Here is a 16,530-nt window from a genome sequence, read left to right on the forward strand (position 1 = left end):
GGTTTCTTACTGTGTGGTTTGGACAAGTTGTTTAATATTTTTAGGCTTCATTTTTCTTATTTGCAAAATGGGAATAAGGAAATAAGGACTTCAGTCTCAAAGAATCCCAGGGTAGATAAAAAGAGATAAAGTATACCAAATATCAACTATGGTCCCTGTTATATAATACATAACCATCATGTAAAGGTACGTCACGCCCTGTAAACTACTGGTAAAATAGGAAACTATGTGCACACAGATAGGCTTAGAATGAAAACACACCAGACACCGATCTGGCTCAATGTAACTCTGAGTTACGTAGCTAAATATCTTAGTTATTTCCAAAATAAACTTAATTTGTGCCTTCAATTGACATAGTAAATAGTCACCTTGTTGTGAGCAACCACTTTGAGGGCAAAGGTTGCCAAATAAAGAGAATTCATGACAAAACTGAGTTGATTACGAGATTCTTCTAAAAAGTCTTCCAACCCTTCATACCAGAGTCTTTTAATGTCTGACCAAATCATCCCTAAGAAAAGGAAGAAAAAAATCAGATAACACTTTCTTAATTCAATAATAAACTAAATATTAAATAAATAATCCTTGGGCCACCTATAGCCTTATTCAAAAGAAAAGTAACAAAAACAAAAACATTTTAGTGAAAAGTTCTTAAAATCTGAAAGAAAATAACCTTAACTTTCATATGACTTGAAGAAAATAACCTTAAGTTTCATCTTTGGATGTGGAACAAATACAAGAAACCAAATAAATTGATGCCAAACACACATGGGCACAAACACACATGGATACACACACATGGACACACACACAGGGATACATACATACACGGAGACACACACGGATACACACACACGGACACATACACATGGATGTGCGTGCACAAACATACACACACCCCCGCCCAAGGGGCTCAGTCCCTGATCCTTTTCTTTTCTCTACCTAAACTTACTACTTTAATGATCTCACCCAATCTAATGGCTTTAAAAATCATCTATGTGGCAAAGGATCTCAAGTTTATATATTTAAGTTCAAATCTTTTACTTCTACAAATTTAAGTAAACCTAGTACCAGGTTTCAGCCTATTTTGTTCTGTGAGTGCGAATGTCAAAAAAAACAAAACCACTGCTGCTGATTGTGCATAGTGGGCATTGCACCCTTCCTTAAATCCCATTTTACTCAGAATCAAAACCAGTCTTTACAATGGCCTGCAAGGCTCCATATTACCTATCCTCTCTGACCTCATCTGCTACTAATCTTTCCTTGTGCTATTCTAGCCACGCTGGCCTCCTTGCTTCCTTGCTGTTCTTTGAACACATGACTCCTGCCTTTAGGGCCTTTATACTGGCCTCCTTCTGGCTGGACCCTCCTCACCCAGAGATCCATTTGCCTAACTACTTCACTTTTTCATGTCTTTGCTCATCACCCTCCCTGACTACCCTATTTAAAATTGCAAACTCTTTGCAACTTTAAAATTGTCCCCCACTCCCAATTCTCCTAACTCTGCTTTTACCTTTCTTTTGTAGTACTTACCTCTTTTTTAACACTGAATATAATTTACTTATTAGGTATATTATTAATTGACTATCTTTCCCCCACTTTGGGTAAGCTCTTCAAGGGTAAGAATCTTTGTTTTATTTACCAATGTTTCCAAATGTCCTGAAAAGTACCTGATATAAACAAGGTGCTAAAAATATTGCTAAATGGATAAATATACAAAAATAAGAACCAAAGCAAACAAACAGAAAAACTTTCCCTTTTTTGGCCAGAAGCTCCTCTATAACTATATATTTTTAGGAGTACCAGACTTCAGTAACATAATTCAGGATCATTTTATGGTACATTCCTTCATTAAGTCATCTTCAGGAAGAATATAGAGTAACAAAAGAATAGAGTACACATGGGTGGAGATCAAATTAGTCCAATCAGAATCATTCTCTGGCTTATCAGTAAGCAAAATAATTCCCCTGGGAAACACAAGAAACATCCTTGAAGATCTCTGTTCAAAACATCGTAATTATGCAGTACCCATATTTTATAGAGAAAAAAAGTTTTTAAAACATTTGCAGATCTGACAAGAAAAACATTTTTAACAATTCCACCTCAGTATGTTTTTACTCAAAATGAATAGATGAAAACTGTCTAAAAATGTTAAATGAAATAGTCTGCAGGTAACATTTTATTAACTCAAATACTGTTTTATTTGGGGAAGGAGTAGGGATGAAAACTTTCTGATATTTCTTATGTTCAACCTTCACCTACCACTCAGAGCTGTGGAGCAGAAACATATTAAACAAATCCTCTATGACCATACTTTCTTGAAGACTCAAAATTATTGTCTAATCCTAGATCCTGATGTGTGCAAATCCTTATTTATGAAACATCTTCAAACAAAAACCCTTATATTTAAACTTTAAATACACTCCTGTTAATATTAAAACATCAAACTAAGAAAGATGCTTACAGAAATGTATTTCTGTGAAATGCAATATTTCACCTAAAAGAAACTCTTAACAAAAACTTACAACATGAATTGGAGAAAACTTGACCAAAAAAGACAGACATGAAAGTACAGTGAAGACCAGTTGGTTAGTTTCCCAGCTCCTCTGCAATACCCCCACAAAAATGAAGCTAATACACTTGATGTATTCCATGTTTCCAAGCTGGATCAAAAAGAACAAAGTAAGTTTAAACTAATTCAAGCAATGCAAACACTACATAACCAACATTCTATATTTTAGGTCTTTTTTTTTTTTTTTTTTTTTTAGAATTAATGTTAATAATAACATTAGAAAGCAGCAATCCCAGCCATCTTGGGATTTCTCAAGGGTTTGATCTTAGGTCCTCTCTTTTTCTCAATTTATTCTTTCTCCTTGTGTCTCACCTATGCCTATAGTTTCATATACCACCTATTTTCAGATATTCATACCTTTCTAACTCAAGCTCCAGACCAACTGCCTGCTTGCCATCCCTTTTAAATATCTCAAAGGCTTTTCAAACTCAACATATCCAAAACTGTACTCAGGATCTACCCCCAACACACAAATCCCCAAATCTAGTACTTTTCCAAAAGACCAATATTGCTTAATAATCTCCCTGTCCTTCACCTCTCATATACTATGTATTTCCAGGTCCTACTAGCCTTACATTATAAATATCTCTCAAGTCTGTTACCTTCTCTCTTTATCACAATCACCCTAAGTCCAAGGTACCATCAGCTCTCATCTGCATTAGTGCAACGGCATCAATATTGGTCTCCATCTACTCCTGCCACAGCACTATCCTCCCAGCCCATCCTCCACACTGTAGATAGAATGATCTTTTCAAAAGGCAAAACTGATCATGTCAGTCGCCTACTTCAGGCAGGCAATGGTTTCCCCTTGTTCTTAGTATAAAGTCAAAATTACTTAACCTGACCTACAAGGCCATGCGTGGTATGGTAAAATATGTTTCTACAGCGTCATCTTGAATCAAGCTCTTCTGGTTCTCCCTGCTCCAGTAATGTTAGCCTTTACTCAGATCCTTCTTTGTACCATTCTCTCTTGCCACTGGGCTTCTGAATGTGCTTTTATCTCAGCCTAGAGTAGCTTCCTCTCCCAGTTCTCTCAGTTGACATCTATTTATCTTTTAGATCTTAGCTCACTTATTACTTCCTCAAAGTGTTTTTCCCCACCTCCCTGACTAGGGCAAATGCCCCTATAATATGCTTGCTCTCCTAACACTATGACCTTTAATCAATAGCACTTAATCTATTTTTGATTTTTCATTTATCTGTATGATTTTCAAGTCAAGTTTTTGATGGTTTTATTTGGCTTTTATTAGATCATAAGCTCCATGAGTGTAGGGGTCGTATCTGCTTTTGCCTGTGCTTAGACAAAGTAGGTACATGACATTAAAAAAATACATTTTTATAATAGCCATTCTATTATGTTTAATAGCAAAAATTAAGTAAAAGGATACCACTAATATTCTGTGCATTCCTCAACAAATTATTCTCTTTTTACGTACTATAACCTAACCCTACTTTTTTTCTGAAAAGCTAATGAAAGCAAACAAAACAAATATACAAAAATTAGTCATGATGAATTAAAAAGTCACTGTGTTCATTGTTTGAAATAATAAGTTGAACTAAGCAATGACTTTAGGCAAGCAAGCAAAATACTCCTCCATGCTCACTTAGAGCAGGTTTGGATCTATATACTGAAAAAAAGCCCAGAGTGACCTAATTACATAAAAGGCTTAAGAAGACTTCCTTGGCAAGGCTTATTGAGATCAAACTGTTTCAAAGCAGAAGCTGTGCTGAGGAAAGTAAAATACTTCCAGGAATTTTACTGGCTTAATGCACATGCATTCTTCTAGTGAGGTAGAATATGGTTAGAAAATTCATCATATTATGTGTGTAAGGGGGTACATGTTTGTATACATGTAATATCATTGAAAACAGCATCATCATTCTTAAAAGGGAAGAACCATAGTTTTACTATTATTATGAAAATTGGGGACAGTAGTAATATTTATGCTATTCAAAGAGTGGTATGACTATTTTAGTTCGGTGAGTTTTTACTCATTGCTAAGACATACAAACTTTAACTTGATTCTTATACAGACTTGGGTAAGCTGAATACAACAAAACACAGAAAATATTCTTTCTTACTACTAAACAATAGGTTATAGAGATAAATGTTATAAAATTTCATCTGTTTAAGACTAAGGAATATATAACAATCAAACAGTTTAAATGAATATAGGGAAAGTGATTCTTAGCAATTCTCTTCAAACTAATGTATAAAATACTTCCAGGAATTTTTTAACTACTCAAATAGCAATACAAACATATTTCACATTGAAAAGAGTCCCACAATCCAATATAAAACCATATATGATAAAGTTTAAATTATTTCCTAAATTAAAATATTAAATTTTAGATAAGAGCAAAACTACAGGAAATAAAAGTATTAACAAGAAGGAATTATTTAATTCTCTTTAACCTAGAGTTTAGATGTATATTATTTTTACCTAATTTTAAACATTAATGCATCATGGATTGAATACTGTTAAAAGCGAAACTCTAATTACAATCAAGTTACCTGAAAATAACTGATTTTCAAATAAACATTCTAAAATATAAAAAGTATTTGTATAGCTAAAGAAGAACTAAAATTGAACATTGTGAAATAACTTATCAAAGTATTAAATAATTGAAACAATCAGGAATGTATTAATCAAAAGATAAATATGATCAATACTTTGTGCCATATATAAGACTAAATTTTAATACCCTTTTACTCTATAGCAAATAGTAGATGGACAGATGGGAAGTGCTGAGGTTAAAAACAAGTTAGAAGATACAGATGGAAATAAAGAAAGTGTCTTTAAAATACCATAAACAGATAATGTGATTCTACCTCAACTCTCCACATGCACCCTGACACACAGAGGGCAAGATGAGTGAAAACTGTAGAAGGTGATTTAAGATATTTATTATATAGTGTAATACTTATAAAAATAATTTTCAGAAATAAAATGTCTTATACCTTTTTAAAAACTATCATTTCTGAAGAGATCTGGCTATCACTACAAAGAAATGATTTATGGAATGAGTCACCAGGGACTCCTTTAAATCTAAATTAAATAATGTTTCCAAAATAGAGATAAAGCAAGATGTATCTGCAAAAGTTCATAGGTTGTAGGCTGGGCACGGTGGCTCATGCCTATAATCTCAGCACTTTGAGAGGCTGAGGTGGGGGGAGCACGAGGTCAGGAGTTCGAGACCAGGCTGGCCAACGTAGTGACGCCCCATCTCTACTAAAAATACAAAAATTAGCCAAGTGTGGTGGCAAGCACCTGTAATCCCAGCTACTCAGGAGGCTAAGGCAGGAGAATTGCTTGAACCTGGGAGGCGGAGGCTGCAGTAAGCCAAGACCGTGCCATTGCACTCCAGCCTGGGCGACAGAGTGAGACTGTCTCAAACAAAACAAAACAAAAACCAAAAAGATCATAGGTTCTTAAAATGAAAACTGATGTTATAAATGAAATAGAATAGTTAACTTTCAAAATGCAGAACAGTATAAATAGTTTCAAAATACCTAAGAAAACTTCATATTCTTACACCAAAAAAGCATTCATGTGTTAAAGCTGTTTTTCTGTTTTACAATCATGAATAACTGTAGAGTCTGAGAATAAATAATTTTAAAATTCCATGTATTTAAGAAATATTAAATAAGAGATATGCTTCCTTATCAAGTTCAGGAACATTTATCTTTACAGACATGTTAGTTAAGTCTTCAGTGATCATGGAAGTATTCAAATTCTTGTGGTGTGAACACTGTGAAATTGTAAATTGAACTCAATATTCACAATGCCATCAAGCAAGAAAGAATTAGTGGGCTAAATAAAGACAAAACCTTTCAAACTAACTTGATACTTACCAATAATCCACAGTATAAGAAGATAGTCTATTCTTTCAAGGGCTGGCCCCATTGTATTTTTCTTATCCTCATTGTAGACAAGAGAGTATAGATTAAGCAACAGCAGAAATGTGAAATATGATGCTCCATGAATGATAAATTTCATAAAAGGTGTGTGAATGATTCTGCCAAACTGAGACTTGGGAGCTATCAAATAACAAAGTGACAAAACTGGCCAAAAGATGCCTACTGTCAAAACAGTCATTATCTTCTTACAGGTGGGCTTGCGTCGGTAACCTGACATCTGTCCAAACCAAACAGTGTTCAGGAACTGCTGGCAGTTAGACTGGGAGACAAACTGAAAAGGACATACACACACATTAAAAAGAAAAAAAGTAAAAGGAAACCTTTAAATACTGATTGGTTGATATTCAGAGTTTACTGAATAAGAGTTTACAAATCAGTTCTATACATTGAACATAGTTTTGTTTTTTCCCTTTTTCTAACAAGTAATAAAAGCATGTAGAAGTTAAGAAGACAGACTATGGAGCCAGATTACCTAGATTCAAATCTGGGCTCTGCTACTTGGTAAATGACCTTTACCAAGTTTTTAAATTTCTTTAAGCATCAACTTCCCCATCTGTAAAACGGGAATAATAATAGTATCTACTCATAAAGTTATGAAGATTAAAGGTAAAGCCCTTAGAATAGTGCCTGTTTCATAGCATGCACTCTTTAAGTATTAACTATTATTATTAGCCTACTTAGCCATTTTGTCATGTTTAATATATAAAACCTCTTATAATAATATTTATGAAATTTCAAAGTTAGCATGCACAATCCATAGAAAAAGATACTACTAACTAATGTTGGACATCTTCAGTGTAAAGAAACTATTGAGTTTAGTTACAAGAAGCCAAGATGTCAAGATAGCAAAAACAATAAAAAGCTAAATATTAGACCTATTTTTGCTCCAAGGAAACACTGCAGATTTCTTAAAAGGTATTAAAGACACTCTTAAGCCTGCTTAAAACTGAATTTCATGTGAGAAGAAAAGGAAAAAATATTCCCAAATATGAGAAAAATCTTAGTTCAGGTACAGAAACTAATTTACCAAAGTTTACAAATCCTCTAAGTTGACAAATTTCATAGGCAATATTTTTCCAATATAATGCTCATGTTGTGAAGTATAACTTAAGGGTCCTGATAATTCTGTATATAATCATGTGATCAGGTTTGAAATTATTATAAAATGATATTATTCAGGTAATCCACAATAATATTTGGTCAACCTTCTGTTTTAAAATGATTTATCCCAAAATAGAATATAATTTGTAGAATTAACACTGTAGTGAAAAAAAGAATTGGATAGAGTTTTGTTGTTTATTGTGCTTTCAAGAAAATTTCTAATATACTATACAGTTGGCCCTCTGTATCTGTCGGTCCTACATCTGTGGATTAAACCAACCATGGATCAACAATATTTGGAAGAAAAAATCCACAAAGTTCCAAATAAGCAAAACTTGAATATTCTTCACAGCAAGTACTATGTTGAATGAATGAAATGAGGTGTAGGCACTGTATTAGGTGTTATAAGCGATTGAAAGACACTTTAAAGTATATGGGAAGATGTGTGTATGTTATATGCAAATACTTAATTTTGGCAATTAAGTCTTACTTCATTCTTTACTCTTCTGCTCAGATTCCAATGTTCTTGGAAAATCTTAATTTGTCCCTCAAGGTGAAATGTTGGGAGAGAAACAGATTTTCCTCTCACCAATGACTAGGTTTAGTAACATCTCAAATTCAGTAGTTTCACCTTTCCTCCAAATATCAAAGCAATCTCAGGACTGGTTACTGTCCTTGCTATGCCTCTATACAATGATGATTTAATTCACAGTAATGTTAACTATGTATTTGGAATAAAAAGTTTAACTAGAAATGTTCTAAGTCTGCAGTAAAAGATGGACACGCTTTCTTTCCATCATCGAGGTGGGGGAGGGGGAGGTCAAAATTTCCTACTCTTCAATTCAACAGGCTTGTGATAGATTTAACTAGTAGATTCTAACAGAGGTGATGCTATGTGACTTCTGAAGGTAGGTCCTAAAAGGCCATGCATCTTCCACCTTGCTCACTGGAACACCTGCTCTTGGAGCCATGAACTGCCATGTAAAAAGCCACTCTGAAGCCACCATGCTGTGAGGAAGCCCAGGCTACATACAGAGGTCATATGTATGCACCCCAGTCAGCCCGCAGGGGCTTCTCAGATCACATCCTCAAAGTGCCCACTGTGATGGCCATGCCTCTCCTTGGTTCCTGCTGTGAGTTCTGAGGAGCCCCACCTTCTGTGGACTCACCCATCTGAGCACCCAGACCACTCAGAGCTCTCTGTTCCTGAGGCCTCAGCTGCTGCTCAGACACCAGACATGTGAGCGGAGAAGCCTCCAGCTGATGATAGCCCTGTCATTTATCTCCAGCTGAATTCTCAGACACGGAGAAACAGAAATCATGATTGCCATGCCCTTTCCTAATTCCTGACCTAAGAATCCACGAGCAGAATAAAATGATTATGAAATTATTATAAAATAACTGTGAAGTGTTTTATGCCACTAAGTTTCAGGGTCGTTTGCTATTCAAGATTGATAACCTAGACAAAGCTTACCAACTATTTGAGAAAATATCTTCCCAATTGATAATATTTAGAAATCTAGTTTTAAAAATTATTTTACATTTTCATTCATCTTTAAAATAGCAAAATATCTTCCTTTCAACTCACAAATATTACTGTTACTTCCTGTCTTTTCTTTCATCTTCTTTAAAACGGTACATTTGGTTCTATTTTGACTCCACTCTGTGAGTCCTTCAGGGATATAGCTATCATTAGAAAATTGCCTCTTAGATTTTTTTTCCTAACCAGGATAATTTTAGTTCTTTACACCTTTCTTTGAGGTTCTTTTTTTTAAATCACTTTAATTGATTTTATACCTTGTAATCCCCTTATTATATCATTTTCTAGTACTTCATGTCCCTTTTAGGTTGTGGAACACAGAAGCAAATATATTAACTTATAAACATCCTTCATCAATTCCTCCATCAATTTCCTAATAGCTTTGTGAGGCTCAAATTTTTAACTAAGATAAGAAAAAATTCTGCCCTTAGCACCAAAGGTCCTGTATCTGGCCTTCTATCATTATATATTTCAGGCCCCATTTTTGTAATAATATAAATTTGATAAGCAAGTTTTATTTAAACATCTATATTAATAATGAAAATAGAATACCTAATAAATACCATTTACCAACATCTCATACTATCAATTATATATTGTTATTATCTACATATGAATCTCACTGTTTAGTTAATTATCTCAAAAATGAAATTTAAAATGCATATCTTCCTGATTCAAGTTCCTGGATCACATGTATATGTATGCATGGGGAGTAGAAATGGGCATTTCTCTTAACAGAAAGGGATGATGCCAGAAAAGTCAGATTTAACTTAGTTATCATATCATGTACCTCTCCACTTTTGAGTTTCACAATGAATTATAAATAAGAAGAATCAGGAAATATAATATCTGATACTTTATTTTTAAATAGAAATCACTATTACTATAGAAGGGGCTATTTATAACCAGATCAATGAAAACAAACCTATGACAGACAAAACACAAGATGGAAACTTCACTATAAAGTTTGTACCTACTACAAAGGATCTTACCTGTGTAGCAACTATTTAGCAAAAACATTAAATCAACATCCATGTTATAAATCAATATTACTAAAAATAATAAAAACTACCATTTATTGCATACTTGCTTAATGCTAATACTTACTGTGCTAAACCCTTTTAGTATATATTCTTAATTAATTATTAAAACAAAAGCTCAGACAGATTCAATAACTATCCCAAGACACAATTTTTAGGAAGCAGAACTAGGATCTCAACCCAGATGAGTTGCTCCAAAGCCTTTGCTCTGAGCCACTAGACTACTGTAGAGAAAATAATTTAAATATGTTACAGAAAGCCTCATACCTCTTTTTGGTTATATTTGATAGCAAGTTTTAGACGACTTAAATTCATTCTTTCTTCTAATAATCCCCGTTTGTCAAGAGGCTCGTCACTAGATGTATGGTTTAGAATAACTTCCAATTCACGGGAATTCCGGGCTTGCGCAAGTAAATCCTTAGCAAACATTTTACATTGCCGAGCTAGTTCCTCATAATCATTCCTACAAAATGCAGCATTCTATTATCAGAAATGTCATTTCCATCTTCTAATTAAGCTATATTCACTAAAAACGTTTTTACTCAGCAACATTTTAATTCTGACAGTGTTATACAAAATCTGAAGTCATTTTCTGTGGATAATCAAAGGAAACTACTGGTGCACGAATTTTCCACAGCTTTGGGGAAAACCATAACACAATTATGTTCCTTGTGTTCATACTAATAGTCTTAGATGAGCACAGTTTTCATTTATATATACTGATGTTATTCCTAAAAATTCTAATAATGTTTATCAACCAGTTCTTCACTTAACTGATTTTCCCTTATTCTCTGTAAGATTGGCTAAAACTTCCTTTTATATTACTCACCTTAACGATAGACATAATATCTTAATGCTATCCAATCATTATCATAAAATTTTTAACTAGAGCTTTTTCAATAATAGTCGCCTACAATATGTTTGTTACTTCTAATATTAAAATAGCATTTTGATTCATAAAGTTCTCATTTGAGTGAAATTCAAATTAGAAAGATATTAAAATGCGCCTAACAAAAAACTCTCTTTCAGAATCCCTATTCCTTGAATCTTGGGTTTGAACTGCTTATTAAAGGCAGGCCTGAACTAATTTGTGGGAAATGAAGAAGTTTTAATATATAATTCTTTTAAAAAATATCAATTACAGCTCGGTGTGTTGGCTTACGCCTGTAATGCCAGCATTTTGGGAGGCCAAGGCGAGTGGATTACCTGAGGTCAGGAGTTCAAGACCAGCCTGGTCAACATGGCAAAACCCTGTCTCTACTAAAAAATACAAAAATTAGGCATGGTGGCAGGCGCCTGTAATCCCAGCTACTCAGGAGGCTGAGGCTGGGAGAACTGCTTGAACCCAGGAGGGGGAGGTTGCAGTGAGCCAAAATGGTGCCACTGCACTCCAGCCTGGGTCTCAAAAAAAAAAAAAATCAATTACATTAACTTTATGTCTAAGCTTAATAATAACTTAGGAATGAAGTCAGAAATAAATAATTATGAGCCATGGTCTTGAGGTTGGGCTTCAGAAAATAATGTTTTTATTCAGTTTTTTCCCAAACAGAAAGGAAAGGGAAACAGGAAGATTTCCCACTGGTTAGTCTTTCTATATAATAGGGTTTTCCATGAACTGGCTATATAAAAATTATAACTTAAGAATAAAAACTTCTTTGCCTTAACTTCTCTCATCATTCTTTATACTTTCTATGTAGTCAAAACTCCTGAGAATAAATAATTGGATTTATTTAACAAATGCGGCACTCCCTGCTTCTTGATTTAGGAATCTAACTGCAGATGGGAACGTTTATCAAAAGTATATATTATTACAAAAATATTCCATATTTGGATAAACATTTGATGGACTACGAGATTCAAAAGTGAAATTTATACATCTTATTAATCTAATCCATTTCTAACACATTACTGAAGATAAATAAGTGGCCGTATAGTTTAGATGGAAATACAGAAAACCAGAAGCAAGGATTCCTATATTCTAGTTATAACTTTGTTCCTACTTTCAGTTTTAACTCTATTCCTAATTAGATGCTGCTATTAGTAAAAATCTAGCCTTTATAAATCTCTTCCACTGTCTATAAAACACTGGATTGAAGTAAATGGGTTCTATGATCACTTCTAAATCTAGCTTTATTATGTTATGATTATATAATCACAGCAGTTTCTTCAAATCCTGTTTGAAAGGAGTTGAATAAGTTTTATTTTATATAACTCAGACTCAAATTATGAGGTTATAATAGGAAGTTCTTCATATTTAAACAGAATAATTTAACAGTCGTTCTTCATAAACAGAATAATTTAACAGCCTCGTGCTAATAAAGTTAAAAGTAGCAACAAGTTACATTTGAACCATGTTTTGTGTGTTCATCAAAGTAAAGTACATACTTTATGTCATATCAAGTTTAAACAAAATTTAAATTATCCAAGTTACAAGACAGTAGTTCCAAACTTGAAAACACAAACAAGTCTTTTTTCAGTTTCTGGAACTCAGGTCTATGAAGAACACATTAAGTACTGCTGTTAAAGCTAAAGAAAACTCCAAGTTTCTTACTGCCCTTCCAGGAAGAAGTTTGAACTTTCCCAATTTTGTCAAGTCACTGAAAGAGTGTCACACAACACATGGGACTCTAATAGCAGCTCTATAGGAAAGAAAAGGTAGTAATAGTTATAGATCCCCAGTAGAAACCCTGCAACAGGGGCTGGTAAAAAATCGCAATCAATTCCTCCTTCTTTAGAGGGCAACAGGGATACTTTTCCATAAAGGAAAATCTCAACGCTTTCTCTCAACTCCACTATTAATAAAAGTAGTTTTCTAAGGATTTTTAAAAAAAAATGTTTAAATTAGTAGTTTCATAGGCTGCTATTACAAAGTCATTTTTTTTTTTTTCTTCAACTTACCACCCTAAAAGGAAAATAATAGGAGTGCTTCCTTGGTATGCCAAGTACCAAAATTACATTTAATCTTCATTTCAGAAGAGAACTCAGACTGGGTGTTTATCCCTCTTAATTAGTTGTATTTTATTTTTATGTTTACATGTATTACATATATATTTATCTTACCAGAAAATCTGAGCAAATAGTGAAAAGGGACTATGTCTGTGTGTGTGGAATGTCCTTGACATACAGAAAGCATTCCATGTGCTTTTGAAAGATCTGAAGGATCATTACTCAAGGATGATTATAGAATCGGAGAATGAGGAGATGTGTGAGAGAGAGAGCAACTACGAATAAATTTGCTCCTGCTTTAGGCTATAACTCCTACTGTATTTCACATGGCTCTACAATGCCTTCGGTTAGGTTGAAAAGTGGGGAAGAGAGTAAGGGTGGTTATAACGTGGCAGACGGCAGATGGGGAAGGAATGACTTAAGTAGCACCAGGGTCTGTTCCTTTGAGGGAAAGTGGCAACAAGGTGTAGTGTTCTTGGATCAAATGTAAATATATACAAATCATAATTTGGGTAATGAAGAAACTAAGGTTGAAGATTTGAAACAAAAGACATTATATAATTTACAATTTGCATTCATTCCCACCTGAATTCCACCTCCACAAGACTTAGTTCTTTTAAATCAGCACTAAGTTCAAATGCTCTCAGAATTGGATCCTCCTCTGTTAACATTATTAGAGCCGGACTGGCCAAACATCGATATATATCGAGACGAAACCTGTGATAAAATTGGATTCCATAATGTAAAATAAACTTATATACAGATAATTAGTATTCTAATCTATAATTTTCATAAATGCATACTTAAAATATTATAAAATTAAAAGAAAAACTACAGATTTATTTATTACAAGATAACCTCCATAAAAAGACTTAAAACAAATATTTTGAGATATAAATATTGAAAAACCTCGCTATCTACTGCTTTTTAGAAAATTGTTTTACTGTCTCTTTTCATAGATTCAAAATGCCTTTGGTATAAAGATTTTTGTTTAATTCAATTTAATTAAATTCATATGTATGGACCAACTTTTTTTTTATTTAAAAGACAGGGTCTCGCTCTGTCACCCAGGCCAGAGTGCAGTGGAGTGATCACAGCTTGCTGTAGCCTCGAACACCTGGGTCAAGGGATCCTTCCACTTCAGCCTTGTGATTACAGGTGCATGCCACTACACCAGGCTAATGTTTAAAAATTTTATAGCGACAGGGTCATGCTATGTTGCCCAGGCTAGTCTCAAGCTCCTGGCCTCAAGTAATCCTCCCATCTTGGGCTACCAAAGTGCTGGGATTACAGGTGTGAGCCACTGTGCCTGGTTTGAACCCAATATAACTTTAAATAAAATATGCTAATAACATAATTTTTTAATATGATGTGGATTTGATGACTAATAAATTTTTTCTTTCTCAATAATAAAAATACTTTTTTTTTTTGAGATGGAGTCTCACTCCAGTCACCTGACTGGAGTGCAATGGCGCGATCTCGGCTCACTGCAACCTCAGACTCCCTGGTCCAAGCGATTCTCCTGCCTCAGCCTCCCGAGTAGCTGGAATTACAGGCATGCACCACAACGCCCAGCTAATTTTTGTAGTTTTAGTAGAGACAAGGTTTCACCATGTTGGCCAGGATGGTCTCGATCTCCTGACCTCGTGATCCGCCCACCTCAGCCTCCCAAAGTGCTGGGATTACAGGTGTAAGCCACCGCGCCCAGACCATAAAAATACTTTAATATGCTCAATCTATGTAATACATTGTTCATTCATTCAGGTTATGAGTTTGAAAGATGTTTCAAATCTTAAGAGTGAAATCATTTCCTTATGCAGTTTCTAATGTAAAAAGCACTCCCTTTGCCATCTATAAATATTCATATTTCCATACCTAAATAGAAAACAAACCAGAAAAATTTTGCTATAGTTCATTTATAAATATAATTCTTAATTTACAAATTTGGTAGATATTATATAATGCATATTTTTCTTTTAATATAAATTTAAATACATGCTTATTATAAAACATGAGGTAAGCAATTTGGAAACACGATACTCCCTAATCCTTGTCCTCCCATCACCTCCCAACTGCAATCCTCAAAACTAGTCATTTTACATAGAATTGTGCATGTCCTTCTTGATAGTTTCTATCTATACATGAACATAATCAGACACAATAAAGGAACAGCTTGCTTTTTAAAAAATGTAACATATAATGAACCTCTTTCTATGTCACCACATACAGATTCATCTCATACAACTGGACGGAGGTCTATAAGCTCTCCATTAATGAACATTTAGATTGCTTCTACATTTTTTCTGCTATAAAAAATGCAGCAATGAATATGCTTCAGTTTGCATATCTTTTGTGCACTTTCAATTTCTGGGGAATATGGAATTTGTATTTTAAATTCTAATAGATGTTTCCAAAGCAGTAATAACAAGGAGAGCTCATTTTCTTCAACAGCTTCATTAATACTGGGTATTACTATTTCAATCTAACAGAAAATATAATTTTTGTAGGTGGTTTAAAATGAATTTATTTAGATGCCTGAGCATCTTTTCATGTGTAATACTCATTTATACTTCTTCCTCTGTAACTTGCCGGTTCATATTCTTTGGCCCATTTTTTGTAATGATTATTTATCTTTCTTTTAGTCAATTTCTAAGATCTCTTCATTATCAAAGAAATTAGCCCACTGTCCAATCAAAAGTGATTCAAATACTTTTCTTTCTTTCTTTTTTTTTTTTTGAGACAGACTCTCACTCAGTTACCCAGGCTGGAGTGCAGTGGTGCAATCTTTGCTCACTGCATCCTCTGCTTCCTGGGTTCAAGCAATTCTCCTGCCTCAGCCTCCTGAGTAGCTGCGATTACAGGTGTATGCCACCACACCTGGCTAAGTTTTGTATTTTTAGTAGAGACGGAGTTTCGCCATATTGCCCAGGCTGGTCTCCAACTCCTAGGCTCAAGTGATCCACCCACCTCGGCCTCCCAAAGTGCTAGGATTACAGGTGACTTAAATACTTTTAATCTAGTTTATTGTTTATCTTTCTACTTTGTTGTAATGAATTTTTCTATATGGAAATTCCAAATCTTCATTTAAACAAATTTATTGATATATTCCTTATTTAGCTTATAGGTTTAATGTCTTACTTAGATACAAAAGTAATCCCATATAATACATTTTTAAGAAAACAATATTTATGAAATTCAGTTATGATCTACTTATTCAATTAATAAGTATATTAAGTAAGGATTTCTGAAGAGGTATTTGCCTATACTATACTGTCAAAAAACTGAGAAAAAAAATAATATGTAATTATGCAACTTATCCTTCTGTTTCCAACAATATGTCTACATTAATTTTATCACACTGTTTCAAAAACAGACTTTTGTATTAACCTACTTTATCATGTCTCAAAATACA

General features: G+C 33.9%; 1 protein-coding gene across 4 annotated transcripts in view; it reads right to left on the reverse strand.

The window, feature by feature from the left end:
• The window catches only part of TRPC1 (transient receptor potential cation channel subfamily C member 1), an 81,571-nt gene that overhangs the window by 16,254 nt on the left and 48,787 nt on the right, over positions 1–16,530 (reverse strand). For all 4 annotated transcript variants that reach the window (XM_031663707.1, XM_031663706.1, XM_031663709.1 and 1 more), the window contains 4 exons: positions 13,704–13,835; positions 10,440–10,635; positions 6,426–6,762; positions 369–508 (listed from right to left, as the gene is read on the reverse strand). In XM_031663707.1, the coding sequence (XP_031519567.1) occupies positions 369–508; positions 6,426–6,762; positions 10,440–10,635; positions 13,704–13,835 (805 nt within the window). The remainder of the gene's footprint in view (positions 1–368; positions 509–6,425; positions 6,763–10,439; positions 10,636–13,703; positions 13,836–16,530) is intronic.

Source organism: Papio anubis, chromosome 2 (assembly GCF_008728515.1).
Source record: "Papio anubis isolate 15944 chromosome 2, Panubis1.0, whole genome shotgun sequence".
Lineage (NCBI taxonomy): Eukaryota > Metazoa > Chordata > Mammalia > Primates > Cercopithecidae > Papio > Papio anubis.